The sequence below is a fragment of the Nicotiana tabacum genome, chromosome 13 (genome assembly GCF_000715075.1).
Source record: "Nicotiana tabacum cultivar K326 chromosome 13, ASM71507v2, whole genome shotgun sequence".
Taxonomy (NCBI): domain Eukaryota; kingdom Viridiplantae; phylum Streptophyta; class Magnoliopsida; order Solanales; family Solanaceae; genus Nicotiana; species Nicotiana tabacum.
The window spans coordinates 101,517,390-101,533,032 of record NC_134092.1 but is presented as its reverse complement, the minus strand read 5'-3'; the positions used below and the strand labels follow the sequence as shown (position 1 = coordinate 101,533,032).

Here is a 15,643-nt window from a genome sequence, read left to right as displayed (position 1 = left end):
CAACAATCCAGTATAATCCCACTAATGGGGTCTGGGGAGGGTAGTTTGTACGCAGACCTTACCTCTACCCTAGGGTAGAGAGGCTGTTTTCGATAGACCCTTGGCTCCCTCCCTCCAAGAACTCCCCACATTGCTCTTGGGTGACTCGAACTCACAACCTCTTGGTTGGAAGCAGAGGGTGATCACCACTAGAGCAACCAAGAACACCAATCCGGTATAATATTAAAGTTGCAAGCACCAAACAAGAAGCTATCTTATTGAGTTTCGACAGAAAGCCACAGCTATGTTACAAGGTACAATCAGTCAAAAAAATACCTCCTTCAAATTCTACAAAAAGCAACAAACATACTGCAGAAATATGCCTTCAGAAAATCACAACTGAAGTTATTGGTTTATAGGGAAAGAACTAAGATGGTCCAACCAGATCGCAAGGCAGCTCCTTTTAAGTCAATTTGTGGATGGTTTTCATATCTATGACTTCCTCGAGGGTTCCCTTCTCAAGATGATCCCACCACTTGAACAAGAAGTTGTCAACTACAAGTCTGAACCAAGGGGATAGCTTCAGACCTTCCTCTCCAGCATCTGCTTTCCTCAGGAGCTCTTTCAGTTGTTCTCGGTTCACGTATTTAACATCAGCAACTTCATCCGGGTTCGGTTTCATGTTAACTTCACGGACCGTGAATAGAAGATAATCAACTGCAACAGTAGACAAGGATCAGCTACCAGTTATAGCTATATCTACAATACAAATGCCAATTGTACAGTAAACACTTAATCTCAAGATACGGTCAAAGCTGGGCATGAGATCAAAGGCAAGCAGCACATGTCTGTTATAATCAAAATTGCATGTAACGAACAGAACCAGTTTCCAGGCTAGAACTGTAAGATAAAAATAACGAAGATTGAGTTATTACGTTCATGTTCTCCCCACTTCCCATCGGATGGAGCTTTATAAAGTATACGACCCAATGGGGTGAACTGGTCAACTGGGACATCTTCAGCAGGAATGCCCAATTCGTCAAGAAGCTTCCTTTGTGCAGCATTTCTTACCCCTGGCAGTTGACGATACAGAGTGAGGTGAAGAAGAAAACGTGGTTGTAATTAGACATTTTAGCTAAGCAGAAAATATACCAAGAACATTCTCCTCAATGAGCTCAGACTCTCGGTAGAGTGGATGGCTGCAGCAGGTGTTAGTCCATACCAAAGGAAAGGTCACCTTTGTTGCTGATCGTTGCTGTACATAGAATAAGACAGTATATATTAAGTGCTTCATCATTCAGAGTTATAAAATTACGCATACAACCCAAGAATTAAGATACATCTACTGTAAACCAGTTCTACAGCTTAGTCAATTAGTTTGATAGGTTATCTAAATACTAAGATGGAATCATACTGGACACTCCCACCATTTCACCCACAGAACAATTCGACAAGTTACATCTATCAGCCATTTCAGAGAAAATTTGTCAAACCTAAAGGCAAAATTCAGCGAATTATTTTTACCACCCACCTGAAGAAGCAATTCATATTTTGAGTTAAACAGAAATACACTGAAAGCTCTATGCAGCAAATTTTCAGCTTCGATCTTTTCCATTAAATGACCTGCAATTATGGATTATTAGTTATATATAATATGAGAGAACCTTTGGTAACAAATTTAAGATAATGGTCACTTGAAAAATGCATCTCACAACATAAATATATTACCCAAAAATGAAAAACATAAAGAAAAAAGAAAAGGCAGTCTCAAATGCGTCCAGAGATCAAATACAAAAAGAAAGGAATTACAAGAAAGTTGTCCATCTAATTTCAAGTTTTCAACACAAAAGACATAAGAAAGTTCACAGCACATGAGAACATGCCAAAAATCATTGTCTAATTCAGATGAGGGACAATACCATCACATATACAATATCCTAATCAAATAGAAGAGGTACTGGTCGTTTGTAGATTAAGGATTTTCAAAAGGATAATTACATTGTAGTTGAACATCTTTCATTCTCTTGAATAAGTAATTAAAATATCCGATGTAGGAATGCACTTGAAGCACTTCACTTTTTTATCCACAGTGTTGAGAGAAATGCTGGGCAAAGAAACAACGAATAATTCTTTACACAAGCCTTAGAGGGTGCTTGGGTACCCCAAGAATACTTCTTGACAAGCTTTAAAGCATATTTTTGGCATATTGTGGTGTTTGGTAAGCACCGAAAGTGCTCCTACGCCAAGTGCTTTTAAACCAAAACACGACAAAAGCCATAAGTTGGGCACGACCAGCTTGTGACTTTTCAGCTTAAAAACTCTTGGAGAAGCATTTTACTTGGTAATCCTCACACTTCCAGGGAGGAGTTAGGGCTTTTATTAGTGTAGCGAAGAGTATTTTGGGAATTATAGGAGAACGTGAGGGATAACAAAGTAAAATGCTCAATCAAACTCAAAGATCTTTTAAGCTAAAAAGCCATAAGTTGGGGTGGTCCAACTTACCAACTTATGGCTTTTGGCTTAAAAGCACTTGTTTTGTCTACTAAACACCAAAATAAGCCAAGAAGTGCTTAAAAACTAGTTTGACCAACTTCTAAACTTATCCAAGCATCTTCCTACTTCCTCCTTCCTTTCCGGTCAAGAAGGGTTTCAACACACTAAATTAAAGTTTGCATATTCCTCCAGTAATTCGTTAACAACAACAAAAGGGTAGTTTGTACGCAGACCTTACCTCTACCCTGGGGTAGAGAGGCTGTTTCCGATAGACCCTCGGCTCCCTTCCCTCCAAGAACTCCCCACCTTGCTCTTGGGGTGACTCGAACTCACAACCTCTTGGTTGGAAGTGGAGGGTGCTCACCACTAGAGCAACCCACTCTTGTCTCCGGTAATTCTTTAATAGACATTGGAAATACCCCTATCCTTTTTTTATGGGTAGAAATACCCATATCCTCCTTTTTTTACTTCCCTCCACCTCCTTTGTACACCTAATTGAGCAAAATGTAAGTTGTCACAAAGTTATATAGCCAAGATCACTTCTGCGGAAGTTTTCATTCTCTCTCACACACATGAACAAAACCAAAACTATATGGAAGATAATTGAAATTGAGACAAATAAATAAAATACTATTTTTGTCAATTCCAGCTCATCATATAACAGGAGTCCCTACCCCAACTTCTCCAAATCCCTCCAACACTAACCCATAAAAAGACGAGGATATTAATGAAAGAAACTATTTTTAAATATGACACTGAATTTTTTGCCACTGACTTATCACTATGCTTCTAACCAACGTATTGTGCACTTCATTATAGATGTGTCAAATTACTAACGTACTTAATGTTGAATGTAAATTGGAACAGGCAATAGGTGCATAGTGACTAACTTAATCAACATTAGCTATGATATTTTAATTTATTTCTTATAAGTGAACTACCAACATAACTCTGCTTGTGTGAACTTGCTCACATTGCCGGTCCTAAGCCCGAATAAAGGAGGGTTGCGGTAGGCTGACAGTCAGCATAAAGCTTGCCAATTCATGATGAATCCTCAAGTGAACTACCAACATGTGGAAGCATATTAACAACAATCTGGTCAAAGGGGCATAAAATCGCGCCTCCCCTCTTGCTTTAAAGACAACAATGACTAAACTTTGGAGAATAAGCAAATTAATTCTGGTAGGCCATAAGGTTCTTGGTGGATAGATGTAAGAGGTACTTCCAGAACAATGATACCAGAATAACTTAAGGGACGTAAGGTTTTAAACATCCTTTTGAAAGGGTATATTCGTTTTTCTAATGCGAAAAACATGTATATTGGTAGACATGACAACATATTACGACAAAATATTAGCATGTCGTACTCTATCAGTAGTACTAAAAGCTCCCAGGTACTCGAAGACTTTGTTTGTGCATGAGGCATTAAAATGGAAGATGGTGGAAAAGCAAAAGGAGAGATGAGAAAATGGTCGTTGAGACAGACCTAACGGAAGCATCACTTAGCTAACATTTCCTTCAACTTATCCTGGCTGAGTTGAATTAAACATATCACTCTCTTACTATTACTGGCTAAAAGCAAGATAGTTATCACCCTTTAAACCTTTGTTGTTACTGTCACTGTTTACTTGCCAGCAGATAAATAACCATAGTCCTTAATTTATTAAAAATGTGAACAAGGCAGGCAAAGATGCATACTTTTCCTCTTCACCAGTCTCCATTTCTCATTTTTTTCTATTAGCTTAAGCAAGCATGAGGAATTTGATTGCTAACCCCTTTATAAGCTAAAGTTCCGATCTCTTGGGCTTCTCACTCCAATCAAAATTAAGACAGGAGTGCCAGCTAGAACTTACAAGTCTTTCAGATTTAAGAAACCAAAATGTTATTTTTGATTTTTCCTGTCTCCACCTAATTATTTTTTCTTCGAGGCGCATTTTACATAAACATGGGTTTCCAAGTTTATCTCCCTGTCATTGTTACCATATATGTAAAGATCTCTCTCTCTTTTCTCTGTGTTGTTTTTTTTCCTCGTATTGAATTTTCTTTACTAAGTTCTACAGTTCTCTTTTTGGGTTGTTAAGCTTCTGGATGAACAGTCCACAATCATTTCAGCAAATATTTCAAGAAAAGAGACCCACTAAATCTGATTGCTGTTTCCTTGTAGCAATTGTAATATTGTGTTTGAGGTGGAGAAGATTGGACCTGGCTAATTTGGAGAACAGTCTGATGAATTATGGAGATATCTTTTTAAGAAAATGCATTACTTGTTTCAACAAAACAGCTTGCATTAGGTAACCACTATAGAATAAGCATGAAGATCACTGTCATCTTGTTGGGGAGATGGACGCCAATGTTCTTGGACAAAAGAATGCAAAAACAGATAAACGGTTTAGATTGAATCATAGGACGTTCATTCCAATTACAATGAGAGTGCTCCCTAGAGATCATAACTCTTAGAAGCTGTCAGGGAAAAAAGTTAAATTTCTAGCTAGGTCACCATACCAAGTTAAGCCACATGCAATCTAGTTTATCAGATAGCTAAAAATAAGAAGACGGCCCAAGAATTACTTAACATGGCTCAATTAAGAAGTGCATCACCAGTATCAATTCAGGTAACATTCACCAAGACAGTTAATGAGAAAAAGATTGTCCAAAAACAAAATTAAGTGAAGGTCTCCACGAAATATCTGCAGAATAACAAAAGATGTATTTCCACAATAAGCAATTTGATATGCACATAGTAGTAATTTTCGGAAAGGTGCTATCACCTAGAGAGCAGAGAGCAACGAGGATAACAACCTCACATTTAAGGGTAACAAGATATTGAAATCTGCCTCATGTCTTATCTCAAATACAATTCTAGAACTTTTAACCATCAGACTCCCTTGATAGTATTGATGTATCTAAATATATTTGGTAAAGGGCCAAATATACCCCTGTACTTTCGAAAATGGTCTAAGAATACCCCTCGTTATACTATTGGGCTATATATACCCTTCCCGTCATACTTTGGAACAAATATACCCTTATTTTGGATGGAGTGCCACGTGGCGGCACGAGATGAAAACGACCCATTTCTTTTTTTTACTCGATCTATTTTTAAAAAAACCACCACCCGACCCATTTTAAAATCCAGTTTTTTAAAGCATATATTTTGTAAAAACTGAATTATTTTTTTTGTAAAAACTGGAAAAAAAAAAGGAATTTGCAAAATATATATTTTAAGTCTTTTCAGTTTTTTAAAGTATTCTTTTTTGTAAAAACTGAATTTTTTTTTTTTTAAAAATGCTTTAAAAACTGAAAAATATATATTTTGTAAAAGCTGAAAAAAAAAAAGGAATTTGCAAAATATATATTTTTCAGTTTTTTAAGTTTTTAAAAGTATTTTTTTTGTAAAAACTGAAAAAAAAAAGATTTAGCAAAATATTTTTATTTTATTTTTTTAAAATTAATGCATATGTAGTCCACTGCTTTAGGAGAGTCTTTTTTTTTAGTTTTTTTTTTTTCAGTTTTTACAAAAAAAATACTTAAAAAAAAACTGAAAAGACTTAAAAATATATATTTTGAAAATTCCTTTTTTTTCCAGTTTTTACAAAAAGAAAAATCCAGATTTTACAAAATATATGCTTTAAAAAAACTGAATTTTAAAACGGGTCGGGTGGTGTGTTTTTTAAAACGGATCGGGTAAAAAAAAAGGGTCGTTTTCATCTGGTGCTGACACGTGTCACTCCATCCAAAATAAGGGTATATTTGTTCCAAAGCATGATGGGAAGGGTATGTATAGCACAATAGTATAACAAGAGTTATTATTAGACCATTTTCGAAAGTACAAGGGTATATTTGGTCCTTTTCCGGATAATATAACATTAAGAGCAAAACACAGAAAAATCAAAGCAATCAAAAGGAACTATAGCCAGTCTGGCAAATACATTTCGAAAGAGGTAAGACAATATTGCATTAAGAGCAATACACAGAAACATCGAAGCACAACTTACAATTGTACTTGGTATCATGACCAACAACACGATCATTCTCATCCACCAGAATACATCTGCAAGAGTCAAAACGTGGAAAACGTGTTAAACTTAGCAAAAAAGGGGGCTGGAAAATGGTTGCACCAGTAAGTACATAGATCCAGATTAAAAAAGCATTTGCTAGAAAGCAGATAATAGAACTGCTTTTCTAAATAATTTCGTCAAACACCTGGTGGTAAAAATTCTAGAAAACAAGCAATTTAGCAAGTATCACAAGATTATTTAGACTTTCATATCCCAGGGTTTAGATATAATTAAAAAAAAAACATTTACAACATTCACCTAATCCTGTATCGTAGAAAATTAATTTTTTCATCTTATCTTTCAATAACAGGAGGAGCTTAGAAATTATATTTCCTTAATTTGGGAAAAATAGTATAACCAAAATGATCAAATGAGGGATTAAGAAAAGAGAACAGACTCGTCTTCAAACATGAGACGGCGCTGAACAGCGTCCATGTTAGCGTCAGCCATTCTTGTAGCACTAGAAGAGGAATAGCAGCGGAGAGAGGCAGCTCTTCTATGGCTTTTAAGAAGAGAGGATTTGGATATGGATACTTTTGAACGACAAGTTATAGGGGAGGCTGCGATGAACCTCCGCCAGATTTGAAAAGAAGGCGCAGTTGTCAGCGACATCTGGGACTTCTCCCTATCAACTGTTTTCTCTCCTCTTCTTCTGCTTTTCCCCTTATATTTTATTTCATTTTAATTCCCTCTCTTGGATTTTCTTCTTGTAATCACTAGCTCAAGGGAAAAATACCCCTACCTAATTGTGGTTTCAAGTCCAAAATTTTGCTAACCAATAAAAGAATTTTGGTTGGTATTAAATTAAAGTGTGATGCGTCGCATTTTTTTTTTTTACATTTTGCCGACAAAATTGGTACCTTCACTCTTGGATTAGCTAGGTTTTTTATAATAGTGAAACTGAATTCTAAAAATTGTACTTTTAAGTTTTAATAACAATTCTTTCTTTTTAGTTGTTTGAAGGCAACAAATATTTATTTAACAACTAAGTCAAGACAAAGTTATATTTGGAAAACATATCTTATCTCTAAGTTCTCACGTTACACGAATTATATAAAATAAAGTTACTCGTCCAAAAGAGTGAGCTCGTTACTGACATCTCGAGTAACGCTACTAACTTGTATTGCAACATTAAAAGTGTTAGGTAAGAAGACACTTTAAGCAAGGATATAACATAAAATTGGGAAAAGGCAATAATAAATATTTTTGGGATGGTCACTTGAATTTACTAACATTTCCTATATCCATCGTGGAAAAACGAACTTCTATAAAATGCAAACGTTAATCAGATAGTGTCTGTTTGTTCGTTTGTTTTACATTAATTGTGGTTAGATGGATGTCCACATGTTTCCTCTTGAATAGAAATGACAAGAAGTGCCATTTTTTTGTGTGATTTTGATTGGAAGAACTTACTTACTAGGTTACAAAATTTTCAAATGGCTGAACTAGTATCTCTACCTAACCTAGGAATTCAATTACAGGAAAAACCGAGCCCGCTGCATGACTCGACTTCCCGGTGAGCCAAGCGAAGCAGGAACGTGACCATAATGAATCAGAGTGAGAACGAAGAACTTCTCGTATCAGGGCTCGGGCAAACACCTGCCCTCGGGGATATTAGGGCCATATCCTCGAGGTCTGATTTAAGGATTGAGACTTCGGAAAGCATTACCAAGCAGCTGCACACGACTAACAAATGGCCGTGATATCTGTGCCTAACCGAATATCACAGCGCGAATCTCGGCTCGTATCGGCGAAAAATCAGTGATCGTCGAAACGGAAGATCTTTACCTTTTTTAGAATTATACTTAGGGTAAAAACCCCTTACTATATAAAGTGGAAAGCTTATTATTCATAGAGGATATTGTAACGCGCGTATCAAGGCAATATACTCTTATTTTCTTCTATTATTCAGAGTTCTTATTTTCTCTATTATTCAAAGTTCTTACTTTTGTTCATCAGTTCTTCATTAGTGTGAGCCCGGGATCGAAGACATGCATTTCATTAAGCTGTTACTGAGTCCGAGGTCACTCTCCTTAATTGGTTTGACAATTTATTACGTTCTTTATCTGTTTATTCTAACATTTTTTTATCATTTGTATTGAATTAATCCGCATATATTAAAACCATATATAAATTCAATTGTTATCCGTTTTTTTTTAGGGTAAACACCATCCTATTTTACAATTTTCAGTTATTTTCAGCCAATAATTCCTCCGTGAAAGCAAATTATTTTTGTATGGCTACACTAGAAAAGCAAAAAGTAAGATAGTAAGAGAAAAATAGATAATATTTGACATAAATCAAAGGTGTTTTAATTTGAGTTGTGCAAATTTTAATGAATCGTTAGTCCTAACTTGTCTGGGATTCTGGCTTTACAACAATGTCTTTCCTTGTTCTTTTCGATCAGACAAAAAAGCTTTTAACAAATCATTTTTCCACATGAGAAATTATTCCTTTCTTCTCCTCTTTTTTTTTTTTGGGGATAGGAAGAAGAAGATGATCCCCAACAACCCCCTTCTCGCATTATTAAGGTGTATTTCGATCATATTGCAAGTTTATAATCCAAATTTTTTTAAATGTTTAACTTATATATATCACCAGTATAACAATAATTTTACACTATCAGTTCATTCAAAATAGATTTAATAGCATATAAAATCTTCACAATATCAGTTGTATATAAGTAAAATTACTTTTTAGTTATAATAGTAGACATTAGAAAGTTACATCACAGACACATAGGGATAGGGATAGGGAAAAGGCTACTGCAAGATTTCATAAGCTGCTTTAGTAATCACTTTTAAGAGTACACCAAAATTAAAGGTTGCTCTTATGTGCAAATTCAAGTCAAATTATTGGACCTTCTCATAGTACTTCAAAGTCTACATAAGAAATATATGTAACGTATTCAAGAAAATGGACGTTTAGTACCATTTTAAATCAAATAATTCGGAATCCATAGTAAATTAGTGATGAATATAGAACATATTTCTTGCTGTTACGTTACTACTGACCTTTGTTTGATTTTTTACTTTGTCATTCCTATTCTTAGTAATTGCCTGAGAATAAAGTCCTCTTTGATAAAAATCGCTAGAATTGCTCTTTTATATAGCTGGGCTTCTACTACATGAATCTTGATTAGCTAAGCAGTTGATAAATTATATAATGTCCTAACCAAGTAAAGCCACACGTGACACCACCAAGGTCTAAAGATGCAGGCTTTTCTTATCAACCATGTCGACTGAACTGAGTTTCTATTTCTACGTCCGAAATGGTGCATGTGAATTTTAATAAATTTATTAGAAGATGATCAGCAAATTGACTTTGGCCAAAAAAACAAAAAGAAAAACAACACTATTGTCTTTCGAAAATAGTCGTTTTATTTTCTTGTCTTTTCATAATAATCTTCTTTTTTTTTTGGAAGGTGGAAAAAATAAATTCCCTTTCCCAAAAGATCAGTTTAGAAATTTGTAGCGGTACTAGCTAATTAATATCAATCAACAATGGATTATAATCCTAATCGGGTAAGGATACGACCCCTAATTACTTACGAGATCCAATCCTAATCTAGGGTACTACTTGTTACATGATCTTGGTCGCTAACATAATTAATGACATTAATTATTTGTGAGGCTAGCAAAACGGAACTAGCTGCTGCTTGTGAGGTATATAAAGAGATCGATAGTGTTTAATTATGCAGCAGTAATTTAGTTCTAATATAAAAGTATTTTTAAAATACCTGTATTTTGTATCCTTTCCTATGAAAAGCACTACAAGTTTATCAAATGACTTGCTAAAATGTCGCTTGACTCCCTCTGTTTCTGTTTGAATCATAAAAACCTATAGATATAAATTGTTGTCTAATAAGTATGGATTAGTTAAGGCTTGAACTTCCACTAATATTACTGGACAGAGGTGGAGGGAGGGTAGAAATTATGGGTTCGGCCGAACCCAGTAACTTTAATACAAACCATGTTTTGCCTTAAGAAATTTATTAATATTTATAAATTATTAATTTAAAATTCAATAATTTAAAAGATTTAAAATCTCGAACCCATATATTTCAGAACTTATAATATATCAGGCCTGTGGACTGCACATGCATTTGGGTGTAGAAAGCAATTCATGCGAGTAGAAAAGGATCTAGCCTAGCATGTGCCAAAACAGCATGGTCCACAGATGCAACCTTATTAACTAGTACCTAATTCATTGTACGAATGCAGTTTATGAGTCTTCAATTAAATACCATCTCTTTTTGTTTCTCATTTGTTATTTGAGCCCGATTAAATTTGAATTTACGTTGAAAAGTTTCACATTAGAGATGAAGCACTCCTGAATAAAAGCGGAAATAGAATCACTCGATCTAGTGGTATTCTTTAATCCTTTTTATCGGATTCATGATGAGTAAACTCGGTAACAAGATAAATAAAATATTTCACATCAAAAGGTTTTCTATTCCTAAAGTTAACCTCTGATTAAAAATAGTGAGATCCCAACGAGAAGCAGATCTACCCGGAGTATTATGTGTGCTTAAGCACCCATTGCCTTTAATCAAATTTAATAGATTTATATAGGCAATTATAAATTTTAAAAAAAAGTACTGAGTGAGCACTCACAATTAAACTCTTTTTTCTCTTCTTATAGAATTATTTTGGGCAAGCACATATGACTTTAAAATCTTAAATAGAATTACTGAGCCCAACAATTCTAACACGCTTCCGACAATGTATCCTTTAATATTAGATTGTAGTCATAGCTGCTTCATTGATGAATGACCTAATCAACCAAGCATGCCACAACCACCGTTGTCAAAAAATGCAAGCTTTAATTAATAGTCAATTCTGTCAACTGAGTTTTCAAGTCCAAAATGGCGAGTTCTAAATAATTACTTTAGAATGTAACTACCGCAGCAAATTGATTGCCACTTATAAGTTGTGGCCTTCACGCGACTTCTTTTCCTAAACATCAGTTCAACCTCTAATTATGGCCTTTTTATGCCTAATATCTACTTTAGAAGATTCGTTCTTTTATAAAAAAATTAAGCCATCATTTTCTCCTCCTCCTTTTGCCTAACCCCCCCCCCCCCCCCCAAAAAAAAAAAACGCGCACACACACACACAACTCAACCTATGTATAAGTTCAATAAGTAAATACTATTGTAGACTGCCATTTTGGACTCCCATTTTGTATGTAATCAGACTAAGTCGTTGTAATATGTTATCCTTTTATAAGCGAAAAAAGAAAATAAGTTCTTATTTACCCGTAAAACGGTATAGTTGAATTTATACGTGGTTTATAGACAAGTGAATTGATTTGATTCCAAAATGATAAATAAATTAAATAAGAATGTAAGACTTAGCGTCAAAATCGAGACAAAACAGTAGAAATCCTAGTTCCGGGAGCAGAGCTTCCGGAGGCAGTAGTAACAATATTAATAAGCAAGAAGATAAAATATTATTGAGCTTTTGAACGGAGTATGGTATGAACTTGTCAAAAAATTCGTGTCCTTTACAATAATAGTTGAGCTCACTATTTATAATTGCACCTAGGGAACAAGGTACTAGGATCAAGCCCCTCTTTAATGACAATTATGAAGGTCATTGAAGAAAGTGTAACGGTAGGCAGTGAATGCCATATTCTCTGTAATGGACTATGTACTTAATACTATAGAATATTCTCTATTAAATGCTACCGGGTGGCAGATATTTAATTCGCCTTTATGAACATCATTCCCTTCGGGAACAAACGAGATCGTTGCCTTCAGACCTGATTGCCTTCTGTCTTCGGCTCCACATCATGCGAGCATTTAATATGAATATATTTTACCCTATACATATAGTTCCCCCGCTTTCCGATGGCATAACCTTGTGTCGCCGGGAAGTTGGTAAAGATATCTTTCTTGGCGGAAAATTCTCTGACCCCCTCTGAAAAATTTTTGACGGTTGATTAGACACACGTCTCTCCGCATTTAATGCCCCCAAAATGCATCATCCCATGATTCAACAACTCTTTTGCCGGTTATCGAGGTAATTATGACCACGATTTTAGCCGCCTATTCTTTTACTTATACGCATCAATATTCTCCTTTTACACTTCATAATTTTCCAAAGTCTCTCAAACTTTCTTTACTCAACTCACACTTATTTTCCACTTCCTCTAATCTTCTTCTTCAGAGAAAAAACCCTTATTCTCTTATGATAACAATGGCCTCCTCTTCTAGAAATTCAAGTGCTTCGAAGAACAAAGAAAGTGCTGATGATGATGCTACTCCCATGGTGAGCACCATCATTCCCAGAAAGCTTATTGCAACTAAGGACTTTGAAGAGAAGTAATCTTCTGCAAACCCTCGAACATGGGCTGTTGGCATATATCCCTCTTCCATCCGCTCTTCTAGCATCCTTGTTGTGAATAAAGATTGTGGTTGTCAAGATTTAAACATCATCTCTCCTGACTTGAGGGAGCTGGTAACCTTCTACAAGAAGGGTTTTACGTATGTTTATACGTATCCTTTTACTTTGGGGCCGTTCTCATTGAGCAGGGGGCTTGACTTCGTTATCTTAGAGTTTTGCCTTCGTTACCAAGTCTGCTTGGCACATGTGAGCCCTTCTGTGTAGCAGACTATTGCTTGTCTTCGGCGTCTATGCCAGGAGACGGGAGAAGAGCTATCCCTGGCTCGACTGATGAACCTTTATTTCCCCAAGATTTTTCGCTGGGGAATGATAAATTTCAGCAAACGTGGCCACCATGCTTTACTAACCAGCATGGATGATGACAACGACCGCAGATGGATGAAGCGGTTCATTGTAGTTGCCACCAGAGACATCATTCCGACCACAACTCCATCATTTCCTGAATTATGGAACCGTACTCGTAAGTTCATCGTTTGTTTTTTCTTCTAGTTAAAGATTTTCTCATGTTGTTACTGATCCTTCTTCTTTCACTATTTCAGCAACTCGGTGGACACTACCTAGGGTTGAAGACTTGGACCAGTGGGTCGAGAAGATTCTGGATGTCACTACGCCTGGGACCCGCAAGTGGAAAGAATTAGCCCTTAAATATGGGTGGAAGGCCAAAAAATATGGTAGGATAAACTTATCTTGTTTTTACTTCTTGTATAGGAAAATTAGTTAACCTTTCTTTCCTGTTGAATTCAGGTCTTCCGCAGGGCTCTGTTACCGCCCCCGAGGAGGACGTTTTGGCTGATTCGGCTGATCAGGCTGATTCTGCAAGGTTGCTGTAAGAGGTTTTTACCCGAACGGGTGTCACCGGGCCTTCTACCAGTGCAAGTGTTTCTTCTCAGTGTCCCCGACCGGAGAACAAGCAACAAAAAAGGCGACGTTCCTCCACGGCCGGGGGCAAAAATAAAAAGGCGAAGAGCGCCGCGCCCAAGCAATCCGCGGACGCTGTGGTGATGAGCACCGCGCCCGAGCCAACCAGAGACACTATGGTGATCGATAATGATGGAGGAGCTAGTGATGAAGGGGCTTCTTTACATAGAAGACAACGACCTTTATTATTTTAACAGAATGCTCTGTTGAGCTAGTTATACTAACCGAGGATGACGCCCCGACGCTCTGGGGGGGGGGCATATGATATGGTGGAAGATGCACACTCTCTCTTCCGAATCCTAGTCGGTCATACCGTGAGGCTGGGTACCGGGTCTCTCCCGTCTTCGATTTATGACTAACCAACAACTAGCATTATTTTTGCCGCAGCTGCTTCACAACCTACAACGCCATCAACTTCATCTCCTTCTTCGTCAACTTTGCCTTTGCCTCCAGCAACTACTACATCATCTCCACCGGCCGCAGGCGTCCGAGAGGAGGATGTCCCTCTTCCCTAGTTTATGGGAATTTGGGGCGCAATTATTTTGTCCCATCTGAAGATCCTCAGAGGAGGAAGAGTGTTTCTCTCTCGGTTTCTACCGGATGTCATCTGCTGTCCTGGCCGGTGGAACTTGCTAATTACTGAAGCCTCTGGCTTCAGAAAAGGATAAGAATAAAATACAATCTCTCTCAGGAGAGTGTTTCTTGAACAATGCCATGCACAACGCAGCGACAATACCATCTTTGTTTCCTCTGTTGTTTTTTCTATCTTTGTAATGGTAGGGATTTTAATTTGTACTTTTGTTTTATAGGCTAACTTCTTTAATTCCGAGGGCCTTCAGAGGTTGGTCTTTGACAAGGAGAAACTTACCTATGAGCGAGACCAACTGTTGGCCGAGCGGGATTGAATGGCTGCTCGCCTCCTACACTGGAAACTCAAGCTGTTGAGGCTGTTGAGTTGGAGGTTCGGTTGTAGCAAAGTGAGCAAGAGGTAGTGACCCTCAGCCAAGAGGCTGCCCTATTAAGGGTACAATTTGAAAAGGCTAAGGCAAAGTAGGTTGAGGTCCAGAATGCCATTCTTGCTATATCCGATCGCGAGGCTTCCTCTACTGCAAGATTGAATAATTTGGAGGCGGCCTTGAACTCCAAAGCTTAAGAGGTTGTTGTTGCCGAGGAGAAGTGTGTACGATTGGAAAAGAGGCATAAGAGAGTCATGGAGAACAATAAAGTTTTTAACTCCACTGTCTATGACCTTGATGTCATCCTCCAGGCCACTAGATCTGAGCGGGATAACCTTTTGACCGAGGTTGACCGTCTTAAGGAAGAAATTCAGCGCCGAGCAGCTTCCCTCATTGTTGAAAACACATATTCAATGTATATCATGAGGAAAAAAACCTTGGAAGAGGCCAAAGCGGGCGTCGTTGACTTTGATGCCGAAATCTTTAAGGCTAGTGAGCAGAAGTCAACTGCCCATAGGGGTCTCTTAGTTCAACCTGATGCTACCGACTCTTCTGATTCTGGTTTCATGTTCCGGGAAATTGAAGAAAAACCAGAAGAGGATGATGCTGAAAGCCAAGATGGTGAAGGACAAGATATTGAGTCGGCGGCGGACCCGCCTACATCTCCTGGGGTGCAAATGCTTCCCTTCCTCCGGATTGAGTAGCTTAGCTTTTTGCCTTCTTTTCACTTTTCCTTTTCCTTTCCATATTTTTGTACTTATGCTGCTTGGCACGTATGTTTTATATAAAAGTATTTTTCCGTTTAAGTATTGCGGAAGTTTTTCTCTTT

At 37.1% G+C, this 15,643-nt stretch overlaps 1 protein-coding gene across 1 annotated transcript; it reads right to left on the bottom strand.

The window, feature by feature from the left end:
- Window positions 1-228: 228 nt before the first annotated feature.
- Window positions 229-7,282, bottom strand: LOC107821727 (isopentenyl-diphosphate Delta-isomerase I). The gene is made up of 6 exons (XM_016648176.2): window positions 6,928-7,282; window positions 6,468-6,523; window positions 1,511-1,602; window positions 1,132-1,234; window positions 915-1,052; window positions 229-696 (listed from the first exon to the last, which is right to left on the bottom strand). Exons 1-6 carry the CDS (start codon window positions 7,140-7,142, stop codon window positions 443-445), a joined length of 858 nt encoding a protein of 285 aa, XP_016503662.2. The 5' UTR covers window positions 7,143-7,282; the 3' UTR covers window positions 229-442.
- Between the last annotated feature and the right edge of the window lie 8,361 nt (window positions 7,283-15,643).